This window comes from Plectropomus leopardus, chromosome 19 (genome assembly GCF_026936395.1).
Source record: "Plectropomus leopardus strain MGB_pleo_1.0 chromosome 19, ASM2693639v1, whole genome shotgun sequence".
Classification (NCBI taxonomy): Eukaryota; Metazoa; Chordata; class Actinopteri; order Perciformes; family Serranidae; genus Plectropomus; species Plectropomus leopardus.
The window spans coordinates 18,280,506-18,302,395 of NC_142194.1; the positions used below are offsets into that span (position 1 = coordinate 18,280,506).

At 39.5% G+C, this 21,890-nt stretch overlaps 1 protein-coding gene across 1 annotated transcript in view; it reads left to right on the forward strand.

Annotated features, from left to right (window-relative positions):
* The first annotated feature begins 85 nt into the window (after positions 1–85).
* The window catches only part of wdr90 (WD repeat domain 90), a 30,068-nt gene continuing 8,263 nt past the window's right edge, over positions 86–21,890 (forward strand). The window contains exons 1-36 of the mRNA XM_042507796.2: positions 86–412; positions 544–635; positions 1,615–1,791; positions 2,828–2,966; positions 3,117–3,287; positions 3,968–4,094; positions 4,551–4,618; positions 6,186–6,298; positions 6,650–6,886; positions 7,009–7,071; positions 7,171–7,239; positions 7,328–7,438; positions 8,007–8,152; positions 8,297–8,354; positions 9,014–9,132; positions 9,837–9,995; positions 10,115–10,245; positions 10,421–10,537; positions 10,806–11,041; positions 11,609–11,745; positions 11,999–12,129; positions 12,348–12,478; positions 13,144–13,305; positions 13,592–13,720; positions 14,569–14,702; positions 14,806–14,846; positions 14,955–15,080; positions 16,229–16,393; positions 16,497–16,579; positions 16,668–16,770; positions 17,171–17,292; positions 18,278–18,434; positions 18,598–18,788; positions 19,703–19,871; positions 20,127–20,250; positions 21,398–21,569. Coding sequence (XP_042363730.2) covers positions 400–412; positions 544–635; positions 1,615–1,791; positions 2,828–2,966; positions 3,117–3,287; positions 3,968–4,094; positions 4,551–4,618; positions 6,186–6,298; positions 6,650–6,886; positions 7,009–7,071; positions 7,171–7,239; positions 7,328–7,438; positions 8,007–8,152; positions 8,297–8,354; positions 9,014–9,132; positions 9,837–9,995; positions 10,115–10,245; positions 10,421–10,537; positions 10,806–11,041; positions 11,609–11,745; positions 11,999–12,129; positions 12,348–12,478; positions 13,144–13,305; positions 13,592–13,720; positions 14,569–14,702; positions 14,806–14,846; positions 14,955–15,080; positions 16,229–16,393; positions 16,497–16,579; positions 16,668–16,770; positions 17,171–17,292; positions 18,278–18,434; positions 18,598–18,788; positions 19,703–19,871; positions 20,127–20,250; positions 21,398–21,569 — 4,623 coding nt within the window. The 5' untranslated portion in view covers positions 86–399. The remainder of the gene's footprint in view (positions 413–543; positions 636–1,614; positions 1,792–2,827; positions 2,967–3,116; positions 3,288–3,967; positions 4,095–4,550; positions 4,619–6,185; positions 6,299–6,649; positions 6,887–7,008; positions 7,072–7,170; positions 7,240–7,327; positions 7,439–8,006; positions 8,153–8,296; positions 8,355–9,013; positions 9,133–9,836; positions 9,996–10,114; positions 10,246–10,420; positions 10,538–10,805; positions 11,042–11,608; positions 11,746–11,998; positions 12,130–12,347; positions 12,479–13,143; positions 13,306–13,591; positions 13,721–14,568; positions 14,703–14,805; positions 14,847–14,954; positions 15,081–16,228; positions 16,394–16,496; positions 16,580–16,667; positions 16,771–17,170; positions 17,293–18,277; positions 18,435–18,597; positions 18,789–19,702; positions 19,872–20,126; positions 20,251–21,397; positions 21,570–21,890) is intronic.

Below are 21,890 nucleotides of genomic sequence, written 5' to 3' on the forward strand. Positions count from 1 at the left end.
ACAATTCCTTTTTTTATTTCTGTTTGCTCTGTGAACTTCATTACCCAGAAGCACCAGAGAGAGCAACGCCCAGACGTCATGAGCGTCGTGCGTGTCGTTGGCAACGGCGGAGGCTGGAGCGGGAAGGATACAACTGCTGCAGCAAGGGCTTGTTGTCAACTTAAAAAACCCTTTTTACTCGGTACCTGAAAGAACTAGGGGAGACGTCGCACCTCATAATGACCTGAAACTCAACGTTTAATCGTTTAGGTCTGTGAGAAGTTGATAAGTAGGTGTTCCGGTCATTTCGTTGTGTGTTTGCTAGCTTAACTTACACTAACTTAGCTGCTCGAGTTTGAACAAGTTATACCGAGATTGAGACGTCAACAGGTGGATTTCCCATTTGCTTATCCACTATCGATGGCCTCAAAAGGTAAAATTAACTTTAAAGTTTTAAATTAAAGTCGCTAAGTATAGATACATCAAATATAGAATGAAGACTGTGAAAAAGAAGCTGCTGTTACTGTTAAAACTGACTGTCTGAACCCTGTTTTGATTTCGCAGGGTGGCAGCATCCTTACGTCAACATATTCAAACATGTCAGAGTTGAAGACTGGAAAAGGTCGACAAAAGAAGGGGATGTGTCAACATACACGGTAACTTTGATACACTGTAATCGAGATTTTCACTCATACCTGACCCCCAACTATCTCTTTAATACCATGCACCGTTGCAGGCTTGACAGGTGGCTGTAAAAAGATTGTAGGTTTGTCCAAGAACTAATTTCAGCTACAGATGATTACAATAGTGACCAGTTTTCTCTTAGCAAAACCTCCACGAATTGACTATTGCAACAGCATACTGTGTGGCACATACACTAAAATCCTCAAAAAGGTGCAATACATCTAAAACTCAGCTGCCTGGCTGCTCACCGACTCCTGCACCAGAGATCATATCCCCAAAGTCCATTCAATCAAGAATACAGTTCAGATCCTCATCACCTACAAAACTCTTCACAACCTGGTCCGTTCCCTACCTCACTGACCTCCTGTTCAGACATACTCCTAATTACAGCTTGAAATTCGCAGACACCAACCTCCTCACCCATCTGTCACCCAGTCGCTGGACCTAGGCGGACAGGGCCTTCTCCACTGGTGGCCCCTCCCTGTTGAATTCTCTGTCCCCACACCTTTAGCCAGTCTCCCTCACTTCCCTCTCTTAAAATAGGCTCAAAACACACCTATTTAAATCATCTTTTAATCTGTGATCTTACTATCCCCCCCCTCTTCTGTTTTATTGTTATTGCTGTATCTGTCTCTGTTACCATTTTTATTACCATGTAAATTGCCTTTTAGTACTTTTTTTTAAAGTTCTATTGAAATAAAATGTATTATCATTATTATTAATAACTTTTCAAAACAATTCTGCAGCATAATCCTCTTATCTGTACTTCCTCTGTAAGCTTAGTGTGTCCAAACAGTTGCATTTTGGCAAAATAACAAGCTTTTGTCTCCGTCAGTCCTCACCAACTTTCAAGCCTACACAAAGATGATTGATTTTGTTGATCACTTTTAACAATAAGTATTCGGACCACAGTCAGTTAACTTTATGTCCACTTTTCCTGAAATCCCGCAGGACAAGAGGCTGAGGTGTTCAGTATTCAGGATCAGGGGTCCTGTTCCTGCCAACAGCTACATCCACATACCCAAAAACAGCAACCAGTCTCTGGGACTGACAGGTCGCTTCTTCTACCTTCTCTTCAGGCCCACCCCTGGCAAATACTTTGTGGTCCACTTGGATGTTTCTGTGGAGGTTTGTGACCTGATTTTATTCAGTCATTATGTGTATGTGTGATAAAATCAATAAAAACACAGATTCTTTGCTGATTTTTAACCAGCGTTGCATCATAACAATGTGGGCAGTACGTCTAAATGAACTGTGGTAAATTTCCCCCCAATGCCACAGTGCACAATTTGACTGTATTATGAGAATTTATGGACAGAAACTGAGCGCTTTGAAAGATCTTGGCTTTATGGAAGAGTGGCCAGAAAAAAAAACACTGCCTAAAGGAATATATAAAAACATGTTTGGATTTTGCCAAAAGGCATGTGGGAGACTCCACACAGATTTGGAAGAACAAACGTTTGTCATATGAGACGAATATTGAAATATCTGAACACTCCTCCATAAAGTGGAGTGTGTGGCACAATATGGTTCTATGCACAGATACTCCAGACTCCACTGTGAAGCTCTCAGCTCTTTCAGGGTTATTTAATATTCAACCCTCGTCTACCTAGTAAAGAATTCCAATATGGTATTTCATGACCTAGGAAAGTTCAATCGATATTTGTGAATAAGAGCTACTCTCTGTCAGAGCCAGAGAAAGAGAAGTAAGTCTCAAACTTGTGATGTCATAGGGCATAAAGGCTGGCAGTGCTCCATAGACAATTAATGGGAGCCTGATTTTGTGAAACCACAGTGTTTGCTTTCTTTTTTTTTTTCTTTGCGAATGATCTTTATGCATTTGTAGAGTTCTCAGTTCTGTAGCAGAAAAGGTCCCCATATACCCATAACATTGGTGCTCTCAACATCATCTATAACATCTTTGACCATTCACTGAATATGGAGCAACTCCAGACTATACCCAGTGACATCACAAATTTGAGTTTTGGCACTTTAGTTTTTGGATTCAGGAGAGAGTTATTCCTTTTTTCTAATATTATTAACTTGTCTTAGGCCATAAGAAAAACATGTAGGAATTTTGAAAAAGTATCTCCTTTAAATGTCACTGTGGTGTGTAAGATCTCATTGATTTAAGCTGATTCCATCTGTGTGCCTTGATTTGTAGGAGGGTCAGGTGGTCCGAATCTCTTTTTCCAACATGTTCAAAGAGTTCAAGTCCACCGCTACCTGGCTTCAGTTTCCTTTTTTGTGCGGAGCTGCAAAGGATTCAGTCTATGAAAGCACAGCCAAATCCACAAGACATGGTAAAATACATTCATACACACACACAACCATACTTACATGAGCTATTGTTCCAGTACGTTTGTACTGAACGTTCAGTGCACTTTAATATATAATGTCAGTAATCTTGCATGCCTTACTACAGTTGCAGTTATTATGCTTATGTGGTCCAGGTTTGGTGGGTCCAGCTCCCACTTCAGTGCGTTGGACCTGTCTGATGCTGGATCTGCAGGACACACTTTCTGTCTACCTCAACCGCTGCTACAGTCATCTAAAGAGCATTAAACTCTGTGCCAACATGGCAGTGAAAAACATGTTAACCAGCGACCTGCTGCTAGATCCAGGTGAGTTTCAGGATCAATATTACATATGTACACTTTGTTTCTATATGTGAACGTTGCTGGTGTAGTTGATGTCATGTGGATATTAGATAAAAAGGCCACGTGTTCTACATTAAATCTCAAACTAGAAAAGAATATGTTTTTATTAACAACCAGGGTGGATATTTGACTTTGGCCCACCTGACACAGATGACAACGCATTATAAAGCAGACAAGCAGTTAGTATTAATAATTTGGAACACTTAACACATTAAGTCACTTCATATCAGTGTCTCTCTGTGGTTTAAAACCCATCAGCCACTTTGTTGAGTTAAGAGAGAGTGTCACAGTGCTTTTCAGTAGAATTTATGGTTAAATTAGTCACGTCGATCTTAAACCCACTGCCTATTTAGACCCATTCCATTCAAGGATCAGAAATATCCCTTTTTTAAGAGCACTTTCGATCCTTTTTGTAGGAAAAAATATTTCTCTACAGAAGTACCACTCCATATCGTACAGCATCCTCACATTTATGAATAAACTACACAGTGTCCTTTTAGTACATTTATGATGTCTTTCCTTCCCTCATCTTGTAATCTATTGAAACTCATTTATTTTAAGTGTGTGTACATGTGTTTGTGAAGCTCCAAAATGCCATATAAATAAAGATTCTCTTATTTACTTACAATTGTCTCCTTTAACAGGAGTGTCCTTCAGTGAGGCCAGACTAAAGGGTCTGGCCTCCTGTCAGGGAACAGGTCCCATACCCAGAGACATGTCATTTCCTGTGCCCAAGGGAGGCTCCTGGCATGACCTCTATGATTATATCAGGTACGGTGATCTCACCTGGGAACAGAATGTGCATCACAATAATCATAGACAATGATCTTTAGAAGGCAGCTAAGTATAGATTTGGAAATGGCAATTAATTATTGAATCTGAATCACTGAAATTATGCTGGCAAGTGAAATCTACCCTGAATTAGTTTTTGGTATTTCTAGGGCCTCACTCAGTGCTGTTGTTTTGTTCTTTTGTCCCCATTTTGGGTAACGAGAAACACTTATAGGCCTTTTTCACAGCAGACATTTGGCATTCCTTTTGATACTAGAGTGACATTACCAGCAGTTATGTATGACCTCCAGCTTTATTTGCTCAAAAACAGCTGTATAAAATAAGATCTCTTTAGAAGTCTTTATTGATATTATTGAAAGAAAACTCAAGTTATCTGCTCTTGTCACAGTGTCCTGCTACAGTATGTAATTCTACATCTTGTCCTACTCCCAACAGGTTTCCCTCAGAGGGAACAAAGTTACCCTTTGACTCCATTCAAAAATGCAATCCCAGGCCTGAGGCTGGTAAGTCATGAAATGTCACACTGCTTCTTATTCTCAGCATACGCTATTTAAAGCTTATTATTGCCCTTGCATGCTTTACCGTTGTACTCTTTTGTACCTGGCTCCTAGAAGTTTTTAATTATTTTTTATTTTTCTCTCCACCAGAAACAATAATAATTCCTGTAGGGCTGTACCTGACTCAGAATTAAGTTAGTCAAATCTGATAAAAGGCTATGCAAAATAAATATTCGACTATTCATTCTTTTTTTCGTTTATAGTCTGCCTTTGGACAGAATTGGTGGGATGCACAGAGTGATAGTAATGTTCACAGAATATAGTAAACAAGCCCGGTTAGCCCTCTGAACTAATGCATGCTAACTACTCTGGATCAGAAATGTGTGTTTTTTGCTGAAACTAGATAACAAACAAAAGTGAAAAAAGCTGTATTGTATTAAGCTTTTAGCTGGGAGCTTTAAATTAACCACTTTTGTCCAGTTAATACAGCTTATCTGCTTTTCAGTTTGCAATTAATTACAAATAAAATTTTAGGTAAAAGGGAAATTAATAACAAAAAAAAAGATGTAAATAACCAATATATCTGCAATATAAAGAAAGAAAGAAAGAGAGGAAAAAATGAAAGTAAAAGCTGAAGAGATGCAGACTAATTAATAGTACAAAGTAATGACTACTAGGTTCTAGTTGTCGATTTGTAGAAGGGAGAAGATGACGTTATCTCGTAGCCTTCTAGGGCAAAGCCTCTCTTCCTCTTGGCAGCTGCCTCCATCTCACTCATTCAGCCTAATTTTGAACCATTCAGAGCAATCTGGACCAAGAATAAATAGGTTCCACACCTGAAAACATGGTTCTCAGCTGGAACAACAATACAGCAAATCGAACCATGACGTCAGTGGGGTCAAAAAAGCATGCAGTCGTCTTATCAATCATTGTTTCATGCTTGTTTTTTTGGGTAAAAACAAATATTTTTTACCCAATAGAGCAAACGTTCACAGGTAATCAACGTAATCCAGAATTTTGCTTCACCCGTGTATGTTTGTTGTACATTGTACAACACCTCTGAATGATAACACCTCTTGATTTTAATGGTTCCATTTACAACTAGTGTAAACGTGGGCTAGTTCAAAGAAGTGATGAATTTTTAAATCTAAATGGAACCAGTTCTAGAAACAGTACTTGATGGAAAAGGGGTGTCAGACTCACCCTGGGTCTGGGTCCGCAGCTGTCTGCTTAGAAGCAATGAGCGCTCCATCTAAATTTGGGGAGCGAAACTTGACCAAAAAAAAAAAAAAAAACATAACAACTACCTGACTTGAAGGAATTTCAATCGACTGAGGGGTCTCCGACTGATGATTTGAATCCTAAATTTTCAGGGGGCAGCCTGAAATTCTTGTCTGATTCATTTTGTTCTGCTCTTAGTTGTTAATTTTCAATTGATTCGAGCCACTGAAGCTTTGAATAGATCATTATTACCAGACAAATATTTGGGATGAGAATGTGTCTAAAAACAACACATTTTCTCTCGTAGGAATGCATTTAACATGACTGACTTTCATATTCCTTTCTCTCCCAGGTTGTTTGTCTAATCAAAGAAGCCCCACGAGAGAAGAGTCTCGCTCTGTCAGCCTCAGCAAACCAGTTCAGGACCGTGTGTCCCTCATCCAGCAGATCACCACTCCAAAATCAGTAAGAATTGAGTACCATTTAATCAAGTCTCTGATTCCAATCAGCTTGAATTCCAGCTGTGAAAATATGGCAAATATGGTCTATTTATTTTTTTAGTCTGGCTTTTATGTAGCAACTTATTATTTTTATGTTTTTATGGTTTTCAGTCATTCTGTTTTTTGAGATCCATTTTAGCTTATTTCATATGTTGTTGTTTTTTTGTTTTCATTTTTTCAATCAAACTGTAATGCACTTTGAATTGCATTTGATTTGTTTGAAAGGTGCCATATGAATACAATTTTATTGATTGATTGATTTAAGAGAGGCTGCTATTTGTCTCATTAATTAAATTTAATCCCTCTGTCTCCTCAGCTCCCCAGGAATCAAACTCCTGTGGTGACCAACATACCAGAGCTTGGCGTAGTTTCCACCCACCAGAGTGATGACTGGCTTTGCCATGATAATGACCAGCATCAGCATGAGTCCCCGTGCTGCAGTTCACAGCAGTTCACATCCAGGTCTCCCTGGAATACAGATGACGGGGGAGTTCATGTGCACGTTCATACTGAGGAGGGCTTCAGCAAACATGAGGAGGAAAGTGAAGAAGAGGTGAAGCTTCACAATGAATGGATTATGCGCTTACCCAAACTCAAAAGCAAAGGAAAACCTCATTAAATACTACTTATCTCTCTTTTTTTACATTTCATTTCATGTTTTTATTATTTTCCCAGTTGGTTTGCACTCCAGTTCCACGTCCGATCCATCTAACATCGTCCAAAGAAACCAGACAGCAGGTAAGACTTGAGGAGAGTGAAATGAAACCAGCTGCTGTGACATCATGTGTTTGAGAGCTCATGACAAATATTTGGCCTTATCTCTGCTCTCCTTGTTAGAAGCTGCTCCCAGACCCGATTCTCAGGCTCAATCGAATCATTGGCTTTGGAGGAGCCACTACTAAATGTGTATGCTCTTTTTTTTTAAGGTCAAATATGCATTGAATCAAAAGTGTAACAGGAAGAGGTCTAACAGTGTTACTTTATTATGCTATAGGCCCTATGGACCAAATCGGGGGATGCAGTGGTGTATCCGTGTCATGCAATTATCGTCTCTATGAAGATATCCTCTAACCAGCAGAGATTCTTTATCGGCCACACTGATAAGGTAATTGAGCTGTGATGTGTTGTGCTGCATCACAAGCTTTTCCATTGTGTCAGATGGCAGAGCTGATACTGGCAGAATCCTAAACGAGGTACTTTGGTGATTTATCTCACACGAGTCCTGGCCTTCTAATGCAGATTCTGTTAAGAGGGATAGTTTTGTAGTATGTTCATTACCAGGCTGCACAGTGCACGTGCAGCAAAGTACCCCTGTTAGTCTACTACGAATAGCAATGTTTACAACTTCTACAACTATATCACAGAATTAATTAATTAACGTCTACTGTTACTTGTGTACAACACATTAAGCCTGTATTCCAGTAAAAATGGGGGAAACACTAAGTATAACCTTTTTGTAAATTGTTGTATTTTTTGTTGTTGTTTATTTAGTTTTTTAATAAGGCAGTCGGAGGGTTGTAACATTTTTTTGTCGCAGCAACTTTAGGCTGTTGAATTTATTTATTTTGACACAGAGTACCCCTTTTTCCTGCACTACAAAACTTTTAACCTCTGTTCACCAGCGTTACATAGACAAATTTTCTGCAATATCTGTCCATGTGTTTTCTCTTCAGGTATCTGCACTGGCTTTTAATGGCAACACAACACTGCTGGCCTCAGCACAAACTGGCAGTCACAGTGTAGTTCGAGTGTGGAACTACCACAAAGGGAACTGTCTGGCTATGTTTAGGATTCATGCGCACTCTTTATCCTCTCTTAGGTAACCAACTGCATTTACACATACACTAATGCACACACAGCTATCACAAAATAATATAAGCCTTTATATACAATACACAATGAGGTCTATTCTTATCAAGAACGCTGCTCATTCACACTGATTTTGTCTTCTTTGTTCACAAAGCTTTTCATATGGTGGAGGTATTCTCTGTGGAGTGGGTAAAGACAGTCACAGCAAAACAGTAAGTGCTACAAATGCAAATTACTTTTCCTGAGTGAACCATAGTTTCAGTGTTTTTTTACAATGTAGAAATTTAAAAAAAATCTTAGAACATGGGGTGTTTTGCATTTGGGATAAATAAATAAAAACAATAGTTGAATAAACATATAGATACAAAAGAAGGGTGTTTCGGGGAAATGTACGTTTTCCACTTCTTCTAAATTTCTTCAAATTTAGTTCCCTGAAGCCTCATTGGAAAGGTAATTCTTTACAGTAAATAAAATCATACCAGTCCTGTGTGGATGGTGCGTCTGTCTGAAGCCATCTTCTTGTAAATGCTTTTCTAGCAGCTACACTCAGTATTTCAAACAAGTATTTTGTTTTAATATTTTTAGATCTTGAAAGTGAAAGACCATCCCACTTAAATATAATTGGTGTTCCACATGAAAATTCAAGTGCTTAATTTTCTGATGTGTACGAAGGTAATTATCGTGAGCTGCACTCAGAATCTGTAGGGAGCCATGGGTATAATTAGATCCAGACTGAAAAATAAAAGCAACACCGTGTCTCATTGTTAAGGCTGACTTAAGTTTAAAAATAGTCTATATCTAATTGCTCCCCTCATTAGAGTTTATGACTTAACAAAACTGACTGATAACATTTTTTTTGTTTTTTTCAAAGATGGTGGTGGTGTGGAATACTCTGAACGTTAGTAAAGGCGGAGAGGTGACCATTTTAGCAAAAGCACACACAGATGTGGACATTCACACCATGAAGGTTGCCGTCTTCGATGATACCAGGTACCCTCCCCTCTCTGTGTTTGTATCGGACCTGATCAAGGCATTTTTTAACTGATTGAGATCGGCTGTAATGAGCAGGGAAACAGTATAGTTTTAACGTTAAGTTTGAACATTTCTTTGTAAATAGATTTCTAGTTTTTAATAGGGGAGACAGGGGAAAGCTGTGACATTTTTGACAGCGAAACTCAAAAGACTCACACTGAACTGAAATGAAACAAAAGCACATAACTTTGGTAAATGACTCCACGTTGCAGTACATGAAAGCTTTGCAAGTAAAAACATAGGATTGGATCAGGCTCCGTATAGCCGATGGTGATCAGTTAAAAAATGCCGCGATCTGCCCTAAACTGATCTTTGAGATCAGATCAACAATCACAATCCATCATCATCATCAACAATCCACAGCCTACACATTCTGTATATACTACTGTATCGTGTCATGTTAGAGGTCTGCAGTAAATACAGGATGAAACTTCATTTTTTATGCACTCCGAAGTCACACACACTAAATCCTGCCAATGTGTCATGACAATTCTGATACACTCTCACACACCTCCTGCATCAGGTGCTGTTACTGCAGGAAGGTGTAGACGGAGGTGGTGAGAGATTTGGAGAGGAGAAAAGGTTCGAGCTGCAGGAACAGGAAAGAAATATGCAGACTCTTCAGTCCATAAGACCATAAACTGTGATTGTGCTGGTTTCAGGATGGTGTCATGTGGTCGTGACAATGTTCGCCTGTGGCGAGTGAGGAATGGGACGCTGCGTTCCTGTCCAGTCAACCTGGGTGAATACCACTCACTTGACTTCACTGATGTGGCCTTTGAGGAGGGAAACTCCAACCAGCATCTTGATGATCGAACACTGTGAGTGGGCAAATCAGTCACTGAAGTAATCTGCGTTAATAATATAAACATCTGACCCAAATTACAGTAGGTTATTGGTATTAAAATAATCACTATTTTCCCTCCCTGTCTTCCCACAGATATGCCAGCAGTCGAAGTGGCTACATCTTTGAAATAGACTACAGCAGAGTTATTATTAGAAATGTCAGGAGGCTGTTGCCTGCACAGCAGCAGCATAAAAACCGCAGGGAGAAATGGACTTTTAACACAGGTGTGTTATATTTTGGTCTAAAGCAGGGGTCGGTAGAGGCAAAAAAAGTTTGTTAAAAGCCTTTGATAACATCAATGTGTCTGTGTGTGTGTGTGTGTGTGTGTGTGTGTCTGTCTGTCTGTCTGTCTGTCTGTCTGTCTGTCTGTCTGTCTGTCTGTCTGTCTGTCTGTTCCAGGTCCAGGCATTGCCATCAACAGCATCAGTGTGTCCTCATCATTTTGTGCTACGGGCTCAGAAGATGGCTTCTTGCGACTTTGGCCCCTTGATTTTTCTGCCGTTTTCCTTGAGGCTGGTAGGCACAGCGGGATGTGGCATAATATCTACCTGCAGTGAACAAACAGTAGCTGACTGTTTCCACTCCACAGGCAGTGATAGAATCTTTAGTTCATGTATGTTTAGATTGTCATTTTCTAGTTTGCAGGGGGGATGTTTGTCAGGTTGCATCCATAGTGATTGACAGTGCCAATAGAATTAGAAAAATATTAGATTTATATGTGCACTCACACAGACCAAATACACTATTTAGAGAATAACTCAGACACATTGTTGTTGTTTTTCAGAGCATGAGGGACCTGTGAGCCTGGTGTCGGTCTCATCAGACAGCCTTCAGGTCTTGGCCGCCACCTCTACCGGTAACCTTGGTTTCCTTGATGTGAGCAGCCGTGGTTACAACACACTGATGAGGTCACATACAGACACTGTGCTCGGCTTCAGTGTGGATGGCATCCGTCGACACCTCACAACAGCCTCTTCCGATGGCACAGTGCGCATTTGGAACATGGATTCCTTGCATCAGGTCAATAAATACCACATTCACATGTTTTCAGCTACTTTTTAACCTTTTTATATGAAATTCTAATATTTGAATTTTTTATTAATACATATTGACCATGTCTTTTGATTTGTTGAACCAGACAAAAGGTCTATGAACATAATTTCACATAAAACAAAAAAGGGAAAGAGACTTTGGTGGCTTTTTGTCATTTGTCTCATTTTTCTGTTTAAGTTAAGCCAAGAATGGCTCTGTTTTTGTTCCCCCTCAGATTTTCTGTGCTTTAGAAAAGGAGAGATGGTTGTTACAGTCAGCTTGCAAACTGAGCACCCAACTCCCCGGTTAAAAGAATTTTGAAAATTTTGCTATTTTACGATACACTCCCAACTCATCAGCAGCAAATTAAACTACAAAGAAAATTATTTGGATTTTTTTAAGTAAGTTTGATGAACTCAAAAGTATCTCTTCTCTTTCTACTTATTTGAAGGTGCACCACATAAGTATATGTTTATAACTAAAGAAATTAGCACTTAAGCTTTACTGTTACCTCATTTACTGTTTAACTGAACGCCTTTTGTCTCTTGTGCTTAGTTGTATGATTTTGTGTCAGAAGACAGTCCCTGTTCAGTGGCCTTCCATCGCAGCGAGCAGGTCTTCTCTTGTGGCTTCAGCTCCGGCATCGTCAGAGTCTTCGACATCTCCAGTGCCAAACTGCTGGCTGAACACAAGTATGTCCGAACTTAAGTGGAAGCTCCAACTCCAGCAGTGACTGCAGTTCTTTATTTTGGAAACTTGTGTGTCAAGTAACTGGAAAATACTGTTTTTCCCAGCTTTGCCAGTATGAGCTGCTGACCAGCTGTGAGAGGCGCCATATGGCGATTATGATGATGTGTCATGGTGCTGCACATTTATACAGATTTTAGAGTAGGCCCTCTAAAAGGATAATGACTGCTATTATGTATTTGTTTCTTTGTATTACAGGCAACACAGAGGAGAAGTGGTGGGTCTTGCCTTTTCTCCGGATGGGGAGTTCATGTACAGTGCTGACTCAAAGGGCTCTCTGGCACTTTACAACGCTTCTGAGGAAGAACACAGTGTGATCAGAGTTGTGTGTATGTATACACACGCACAAACATACCCAGTTAATTTCACTGCCTCATATGTTGCACTCATCAGAGATGAGAACTTTTGAATTAACAACATTGTGAGATAAACTCTTGTTTCTTGTGTATTAGCAATTGATATAGTGAATTACTCAATAACTGAGTTAACATATCAAGCATACACGTTCAACATCAGTGTTTGTTTCACTCTTTTCCTGATTGGCTAGGTAATGTGGTGGCCCGAGGCACTGAGCGTTCTCCAGACGCTCTCACAGTGAGCAGTGACAGCCGCTGCCTGGCTTTTATTGGTCCCTCGGATTACATTGTCACCATCGCTGACTCCCAGTCTCTGGATGAGGTATCTTGCACTCTGTCACCTTTCAGCAATGCGCCATTTATCGCACAGCTGATCTATTATGCTTTAACTTATTTTCTGTCATAAATATAATGTTAAAGTAATCGCTGTGGGCAAAATTATTCATTCTATGGTCGTGAGGTCCTAGGAAAGTACTGCTACACTCTATTATAGTCATTTGCGGACTGCAATAATGGTGCAGAGATACAGAAGACCCAGAAACGCTGACCAATCAGAGCAGACTTTTTCTGGAAGGGATCTTAACGAGACAGGCAGTGAAATGTGTGTTTCAGACAGAGAGTGAATACAGGTGGTCCAGCACAGACAGTATGAGGAAAATAGTGTTTTTTTACCATTAAAGTATATAAACATGTTCTAGTAGAAACCCCAAATACAAGTAAGAGCCTGAAAATAAGCAAAATAGGTTCCCTTTAAGATCAAATTTTACTTAACGGTTAAGAATAAGTGGTGAGGCAGCATCACCTTTTCCCCAAAACTATCTACCATACATAGATGTACCGGGGATTACAAATATGTTTGTAATACTCACATTAAAACAAGTTAATATAATTATCATATCACCTTAACTATGGAGATCATGTTTTTATTTCTATTCTCTTCCTGTATGTTCTTGTGTGTCCACATTGACCTGTTGCATCTCTGTCTAGTTGCTCCATGTAGATGTGAGTATTTTGGACATACAAAGCACCCGTCTCGATTCTGCACTGAGGGTCTGCTTCTCTCCGGCCTCCACTGAACATTTGTTGGTCGCCACATCTGCTAACAAGATCCTCTGGGTTAGCACCAAGACAGGACGTCTGCTCCGAGAGGTAACACTGCTGAGCTTTAACACCTTCTCTGACCATGTCAAGTACTACAGAATCAATAAATGTATTGCTGAGATGGACCATGATTACGCATTTATGTTTGAAACATTTACTTGGAACATAGACAGAAAAGCAGGAAGATGTGATTTCTGTCAGTAATTATATGCTGTGTCTGAGGCAGAAAAATGTGAAAAATGTGTCTGTAAATTATAAGCTAAAGCAGTAAGGGCATTATGTGTGGTTTGTATCAACATTTTTGTTTCTGACTGGATTTCTTTCCTCCTGACAGGTGTCTAAGGTGCACAAACACCAGTGCTCGTCACTCGCTGTGAGTGAGGACAGTCAATTCTTGCTGACAGCAGGACACAACGCTCTCAAAGTGTGGGATTATAACATGCAGCTTGATATCAACTCACAGGTAGTCAACAATTCATACCTTTTTAGAACTTGTACCGTTGACTGGAATACATTGTATTCGCTCCTGATATTCATTTGATGAAGTCCCTTCAGCTGCTTCTTCTGTTTTACATGTGAGTTTATATATATATATATATATATATATATATATATATATATATATATATACCCATATAAATATGAGCATTTAGCGCTCAGTGTTTACTCCAGTCCTTTTGCTGTTGACTACAGCTTACCAAGAAAAGAAAAGGTGTCGTCATGTTATAGCCTTGTTTTAACTATCTTGTAATATAAATTTAACTTGTATGTCTTCAATTTCAGGTTTTCCCAGAAATTATATTTATATTAATATTGATATTTTCAAAGTATTGTGTCAAAGTTAATTCTAGTATTGTGACAACACTAGTCCGACACACTGTTCAAAACCCACTTCAGTTATTCAGATATTCAGTGAACTACCGTGGAAAAAAAAATACAAATATTTACATTTCAGAGGCTGGAACAAGTGGATTTTTGTGATTTTTTCTTGGAACTACTGAAGCAATAAAATTACCACAATTATTGTCAGTTCATTTTATGACAATCAATTAATTAACTAATCATTTACTGTTTAATGCATACATCTTTTAGTGTTTCCTGTGATAATGCCATCATAGGTCAGATAATTTCACACTTCTGTCTAACTTCATGTATAATTTTTAAAATCATGTGAGCAATTTAATTGTGCAGTTGTGAGGTAAAGCAGTACCGTTATCATTATCATAAAAAGTATATTATCTTCATTTAATGTAGCATTGGGAATATTATATTGTGCCAGTAGAAACTGAAACATGTGTTTCTTTGTCCCAGATGTTCATAGGCCACAGTCAGCCGATCCGCCAGTTGAGCTTCACCCCTGACCAGCTGGGCGTGGTCTCAGTGGGAGATGCCATATTCCTTTGGGACTTCTTGGCACATCCTGTTGACTCTTTGACTGACAACTGGTAATGATCCCTGCTGCATGTGTTAATCTTGTTATTAATGTGTGTGTTACGCCTTGTAAGTTTAACTGGTGAAATATCCAATACACATTTTCCTCACTCACAGTTCACCTCTCAGAGAAAGCTGCATCTCAGCTCCTAAATCAGGTAACTTCACTAAGTATGTAGTCATGTCACAATAATATAAGATAAACGTGATTCAAATGTTCGTACTGATTACAAATAAATAATTTGTGTTGTGTTTAACAACAACAGTTCACCCAGAGGCTGAACTGAGTGGAGTTCGGCTGTCCAATGGAATGCCTCGCCAGACAGCGCCCCTCCCCTCATCACCACCACCACGACTGGATGTCAGCACCCTTGACCAAGTTGACCAGGGGGGTGAGTTTTTTTTTTATCATTATTTTAAAATCACCCTAACTGTATGATAAGCTGTCAGGACACACCTTTGTTGCTGATGTCTTGCTCAATACTGACCATGTGCATATTGCACGAGAAATATACGATGTATTTACACAAATGTGCCTTAGGGTTAATAATTTAGCAGTGTCTTCATGAGTCTCAGAAACTCAAAAAGCAGCTTAAAAGAGCAGATTTTCACCTCTACGTTAGGAAACTCAAAATAACGAATTTGCACTTGGTTATGTGTTATTAGTGTTGTCATCCTTGCCTTTAATTCCTTTGATAAGTAATGGGCTGCTCTTTTTTTGCTTGTGTCTGCTCCATTTTTGTTTTCAAATGTCAGTATGTATTTCTAAAACTGTTGTGAGTATTCAGTTGCAACTGACATTTGTGAAGCTTTCCAATGTGAACAACTGCCTCTTTCTCTGCATTTCTTTTGATATGTGATTGACTCATCCATTCATTAGTTAGTAGACTTTAGAAAATTGCAACATATCAACAGAATGTAAACGTGGTCAGAAGAATGAGTGAGATGCACACATTCTCAATGCACATCCTTTTTTTTTATAGATACCAGTTTATGTGGGGAAGATGTGTATGCATGTTTTTATGCATAAACATTGTTTATGCATCTAGTCTCTGCTGTATGTATTTACAACAGAAGTCAAAATAAAATGTGGTAATTTCTTTCTGCTTTTAACAGTGTGTAGCATTTGTAGCTACTGTAAGTATAAGTATCAAAAAGAGAAAAGCAAAGACCAGCTATCTAATTGAAGTGAAAGAATACTTTTGTCTGCTGTTAAGGGTCAAAGGGTTTACTGACCACCCACATGCTGGAGGAGTTAACTTGGTTAATCAGGCCATTAGAAAATAAACTGACCACTTTGGACTTGTTAATGACCAGAAGCCTCTATTTAAAATACAGACAATAATATATTAACATTGATAGAATAATTTGTTTCACTAAGAAATATTTTAGCTCTCAGAATGCTTAGCAACACCACCTTGTAACAATAAAGTACTTTTTGCTAAGAGCCATTACAGATGTGTTCACTGGACTCAGAGACTTGATGATTACATTTATGGTCACTTTCAGTCATATTTTCTCTTGTGTTTCCCTCCTGCAGGTTTGGGCTCCTTGTTGATTTGTGACGGCACCCAGACTCTCCCAACCGCCATAGTTCCAGCCACTAGCTCAGGTCCTTCCTCTGACCCTAGACCTGCTGCCTCTTTCCTCAAAGTCACAGAGCTGGTCAACACAGCAGCCTTGAATCAAAGTCATATGGACACTGGTAAGTTCCCCACTGCATTGTTCTGCATTAACAGTGAACTGACTTTGTGTTGTTTTTTCTTCTCTATGAAAGAATTGAATTTTTATTTTATGTTGGCCTTTAGCTGAGTTGAAAGGGAAGATGCCAGTACGTCCCGATTGTTACAGGCACTTCATCCCACGTTTCAAGTACTCCACTCTTGACCAGGTAAAGAGCACTTTGTATAATCATATTCCTAAATTACTGGCTCTATTAGTTTGTTTGCTGTCTCACCTTAATGTACTTCCTGGTCCAGGCTGCTGTGGCTCCCCAACCAGGAGAAGAAGGCATAAAGCTGAAAGCAGTGATTGGCTACAATGGCAATGGGCGTGGCAACATGGTGTGGAGCCCTGACCAAGGTTATTATAATTTATTATTTAAGTAAAACAAAAACTGTGTGGACATATTATTTCGGGAGAACTTAAAGCATATAATATTGTCTGTCAAATCCCAGTGCCTTATGGTATAATCAACTTTAAAACTCATGACTTGAGGCTCACCTGAGAATTTAGATTCATATACATGTATATGAGATATATAAATAAGATAGAAGGTACATATACTATAACTTGAACATTGAACAAATTAAATCAAACTATACCTACACAATCTGAATATAGACCTAAGCTAGACTTGCTGAATTTCAATGGAAATAGAAATTAGATAAAGTACACAAAACATTTTGTCTCTCATGTAAGGTTGTTAAAAAAAAGGGATGGTTTTTGTCGTGCCATATTCAGTAATTGATTTGTGTTGCAGGCTTATTTGCATACTCGTGTGGCTGTGTGGTGGTGGTGGAGTACCTTCATACGGGAAGTCAGAGACACCTGCAGGGCCACAGCGAGGAGATCTCCTGTCTTGCTGTCACAAATGATGCACAGGTACTTTTAATGGTTCTCAACTTCACTGTTACGTAACAGTGATTGAAAACACAGGGGTCCTCATTTATCCAGCTGACAAACTAGCACAGATGAGAGCATTGAAACCATCTTATAATGATTAGTCAGTAATGACAAAAAACTCTGAACACAGTCTACTTAGGTCATTTGGGTTCTTGCACAGGTATCTTTTAAACAGGGTTGGTACAGCTGGTGATGTTGCTAAAGGCAACAGAAGATTTTTCCTGCCATATGATGAGCAAAGTGGACTCAACATGCCTCACCCATTTAGCTCAGCAGAGGAAGAAATCGTTGGTTGGTCACTGCGGGGCATAATTTTTGCATTGTCCTTGGTCGTTTGGCAAGACAAGAGGCAGAAAAGGAAAGTAACATCCTCGAGTCCATTCTCACCAGGACAAGACAAGAGAAAGGGACATCTGAGATGGTTTGTCTTCTTACTAGATCTTGGTTGGACAGTGCTGTGGGAGCTCTTTGTGCTCCGCACTTGTCATGGGAGGGTGCCAGCACTTGATTTTTTTCTTCGAACAGAAATTGGCAAGGCTCTGAAAACACTTCTGATGTGTCGAATAAGTGTGACAGTCAGCACAAAGGATCATAAATGTCCAAAGGAAATTCCCAAGGCTGCCTCATCAAAGTATTAAAGCAACTGGTTCCATTTAAATGAATGTCTTACAAAGCACGCTAAAGGGATTTTTTTTCTCTAAAAGTCTTCTCAAAAGATGTTGGATCAGATGGTTTATCTCTTGGGAAAAGGTCCAGAATTATGAATCAAAGTACTCTCTCACATGCGTCCTCTGGTACTGTGTCTTATCCTTTTAACTTTATCCTTCAAAATGGCAGACATCGGTTTCAGGGTCACAGTCAATAGGATGAGGAGGAAGGAGATGCGGAGACGCAAAATAGAAAAATGAGAGGAACCCATAGTTTTAAATAAAAGTACTCTGTGTCTGTGTTACTTCTTGTCCAGACATTGGCATCAGCAGCTTCAGGCAGTAATGGTCGCAGAAGCCTCATCTGCATTTGGGACATCCAGAGTGGAACTTGCCGTAATACGATGTCTTACCACACAGGGGCCGTACAAAGTCTGGCCTTCTCCAGGGATGATCGCTTCTTTCTCTCTGTTGGTTTGTAAAATCTGAATTGGATTGCATCCATCAGTCATGAGCATTTAAACTTGATGTTTCGCATCGCTAGACATAATTGATTAAAATACAGAACATGTGTCAGGTATAGCCAATCAGATGACTCTGCTACGATTGACCGCTGATTCTTGCAAACGCCCCTTAGGAGACTTCTCTGACCCAGAGGTGGCTCTGTGGAGCAGCAAGACCTTTCAGCTGCTGTCCAGTGTGAGTGTGTCAGGGCCGATCCATGATGCAGCCTTCAGCCCCTCAGCAGCCAGCCAGCTGGCCTGCGTTGGCAGCCAAGGGGTTTACTTCTGTCTCCTCCACACTCATGGCTCTGATGTAGACCTCAAGGTGAATGACCACAGAAAAACACACTCAATATGTGTAGTTGATAAAACACTTGATCAACTCCCCTGATCCACTATGTCAGCTTAAAGGGACAGCTTCTCCAATAATCAAAACTACACATTGTTCCTCTTACCTGTAGTGCATTTTATCATCTAGATTGTTTTGTGTGAGTTGCCAAATGTTTGAGACGTCAGCCATGGAGATGACTGCCTTCTTTGAAACGTAATGGAAGTAGTTGACTTCCACCTTTTGGTGCTCAAAAATGCACTTGAAAATCTCAACAGCAATGTGGCTTTGCAGAAATCATGATCCGGTTACTTGAGATGGCCCACAGACCTTGTTGAGAGCAGTGTCATGTATGAACTCTATTTTCTATCTACGAAACTACGCCTACAAACTATATCAAGTATGCATTTACTAATGGAGTGCAAGATGTAAACGTTGCTGGCATGCTCTTCAGCTAAGCTGTAACATTAGCTAGCTCAGTGGTGTTAGGTGAGCTAGGAGTAGATGCATGCTTCCTTCTGCACAGTTAGTGGGTGCTGTTCGTTAGAGAGAAAATAGTTCATACATGTAACTACTTACGACAAGATCTGTGGATCATCTTGAGTAACCGGATCATGATTTCTGGAAAGATATTTTACTGTTGAGATTCAATGTGTATTTTTCCCTTTTTTTCATGTAATTTCCACAGAGTGCCATTATAACACTCTGCAACTCACTCCAAAGTGATCTAGATTGATAAATAGCACTACAGGTAAGAGGAAAAATACATATTTCTGATTTTCTGGGTGAACTCTCCCTGGGTTGTAATCTTCTCAAGTACATTAAGTACTTACATTAACATTTTGACTGTGTTTAGATTTTAGTGCATTTAGTGTAGTACACAAGGATTAACCACTCTTTTACACTTGAAGGTCCAGAGGGTGAAAGCACCAGCAGAGTTGGGTGATGTGGAGCTCACGGCTCTTTGCTACCACATGGACTCCTTTCTCTTCACCGCCACCAACCGAGGACACGTTTGTGTCTGGGACATAAACACACAGCGCTGCTTCATGAGCTGGGAAGCTGATGAGGGAGAGATCGGTACAGTTGGACCCTCTGTATAATCTCACCGTCTAACTTGGATAGCAATATTTTTTACCCAAATAATAGGTCTTACAGATAAAAAAAACCAAACGTAACTGCATTATTCTCTTCTAGTTGCTTGAATTAAGGAGATGCTTTTTATTTCACTGGTAAAGTTACCAAAAATGTTGCTCATTCTCAATCATGTGGTGTACATGTATTGTGGTCCTGGGTCTCTATAAATTGTAAGAGGTTGATGGTTTCTTGGTGTAGGAGCCCTGCTGTGCCAGGGGAACCGTCTGTTGACTGGCAGCAACACCCGCTGGTTGCGACTGTGGGGGGTAGAAGCTGTGCAGGGCTTGAAGCCTCAGGAAAAGGTCTGCAGTGGGGAAGACAGGTCTGTAGCTCATTCTTTATTGATTCTTCCTGCCTCTTACCTTGCCACTAGCCTTTTTTCTTTAATTATCTTGTGTTGAATATATAAATGCCATTCTGAGTCAGTTTAGTCAGACCAGTGTCTATAAAATTATTCAAAAGTACAAGTACTAATTGTGAATTACTCTGTAATTTTTCCTGTGTGATTGTGGGAAAACTGTCCATCATAGACTTGTAGACGGCAAGTTGCACAACTACCACAAGTCTTTTTAATAATATAGAGGTAGACGAGGATAAAACAGAAATAGTAATTCAGAAGGAGAATACTGGATGACAGTCTCAAAGTAAGTTTTAAAAAGTGATTTTAGTGTATATTTGATGTCTGGCAAATCTGCAGAGCAGCCTTTTTTGATGGCAAAAGTGGCATTTTGGGATACAGTTGGAAAACATTTTTTCATCCTGCCTAATATCCTCAATTTAAAGATCAAGTTGACATTTTTTTGACAGAAGAATACTACAACAACATGTTGCTACCGAGCAGCAACGGCAGTATGTAGCAGTGCTTCGGTAATAAGTAAAGCGAGGGTTTTGCTTCATTTTTCAACTTTAACTATTGATTCCAAAATTCTGCAAGTCTGTGGTAACATTAATAACCAATTTAAAAGTTGTCACTTTTCCTTTTGTTTGCCATTTCTGAGTAACTTCAGAGTAAAGTTCAAAGACATGAGAGGTATGATACAGATATGTGCAAGTGTATGTAACAAATATATGTCTGTGTGTACAGGGTTTACCTGCTTTGTACTTAACCCCTACAGTCCTCTAAAGAATGTCTCTCGGAGATCATCAGAAGTTAAAAATGTTTAATTATGAACATGTCATATAGCAGTTAATTTAAAAGAAAATGTTCTTAATGTGGAGATTGTCAGTGGCTCTCTTGATCATACAGAGTCTTTGTACAAATGTGTAGTTATGATTTAATTCAGTTTTATGGTGTTTTTTCAGTTATGTTAGACCTGACCCGGAGACCGGTTATTTTCTTTTCAGTAAGACATTTGTCATGTATGAAAAGCGCACAAATTATATATTGAGATCTGTTATATTCCATCTCATCCACAAGTGGTCTTGTCTAGATTTCATCATGGGTTCATCGTTTTTGGTCTTTCCTTCAGTGACATCACAGTGGTGTTGGAGCAGGAGATAATGCTGGATGGAACAACAGTCAGTGCAGCATTTGACAACACAATGGACATGGGCATTGTGGGCACCACAGCAGGAACCCTCTGGTACATCAACTGGCCAGACAGCAGCAGTATCCGGCTGGTCAGTGGACACAAGACGAAGGTACCAGTTAAGGGTTCACTCTGGGAAATGAAAAATAACCATATGAACATTCTGTGTCTCCATCAGAGGCCAGAGCATGCAGCGTGTAACTGTCATAGTCATCATGTGTTAATGGCATGGTCTGCCCATGGTGTGATACACCTGTTATTTGTAGTTATATGATTGCAAAAATGTATAGCTATAATTGTAAAATATTTGCAATAATCAAATACAGTATCACCACCTACCACTAAAACTGATCTATTGCTGAGCTCACAGTTTGCAGCTTTTTAGGACAAACTATTTTAGCCAGGACATAAAGATGAGAAAATCAAAGTAAAG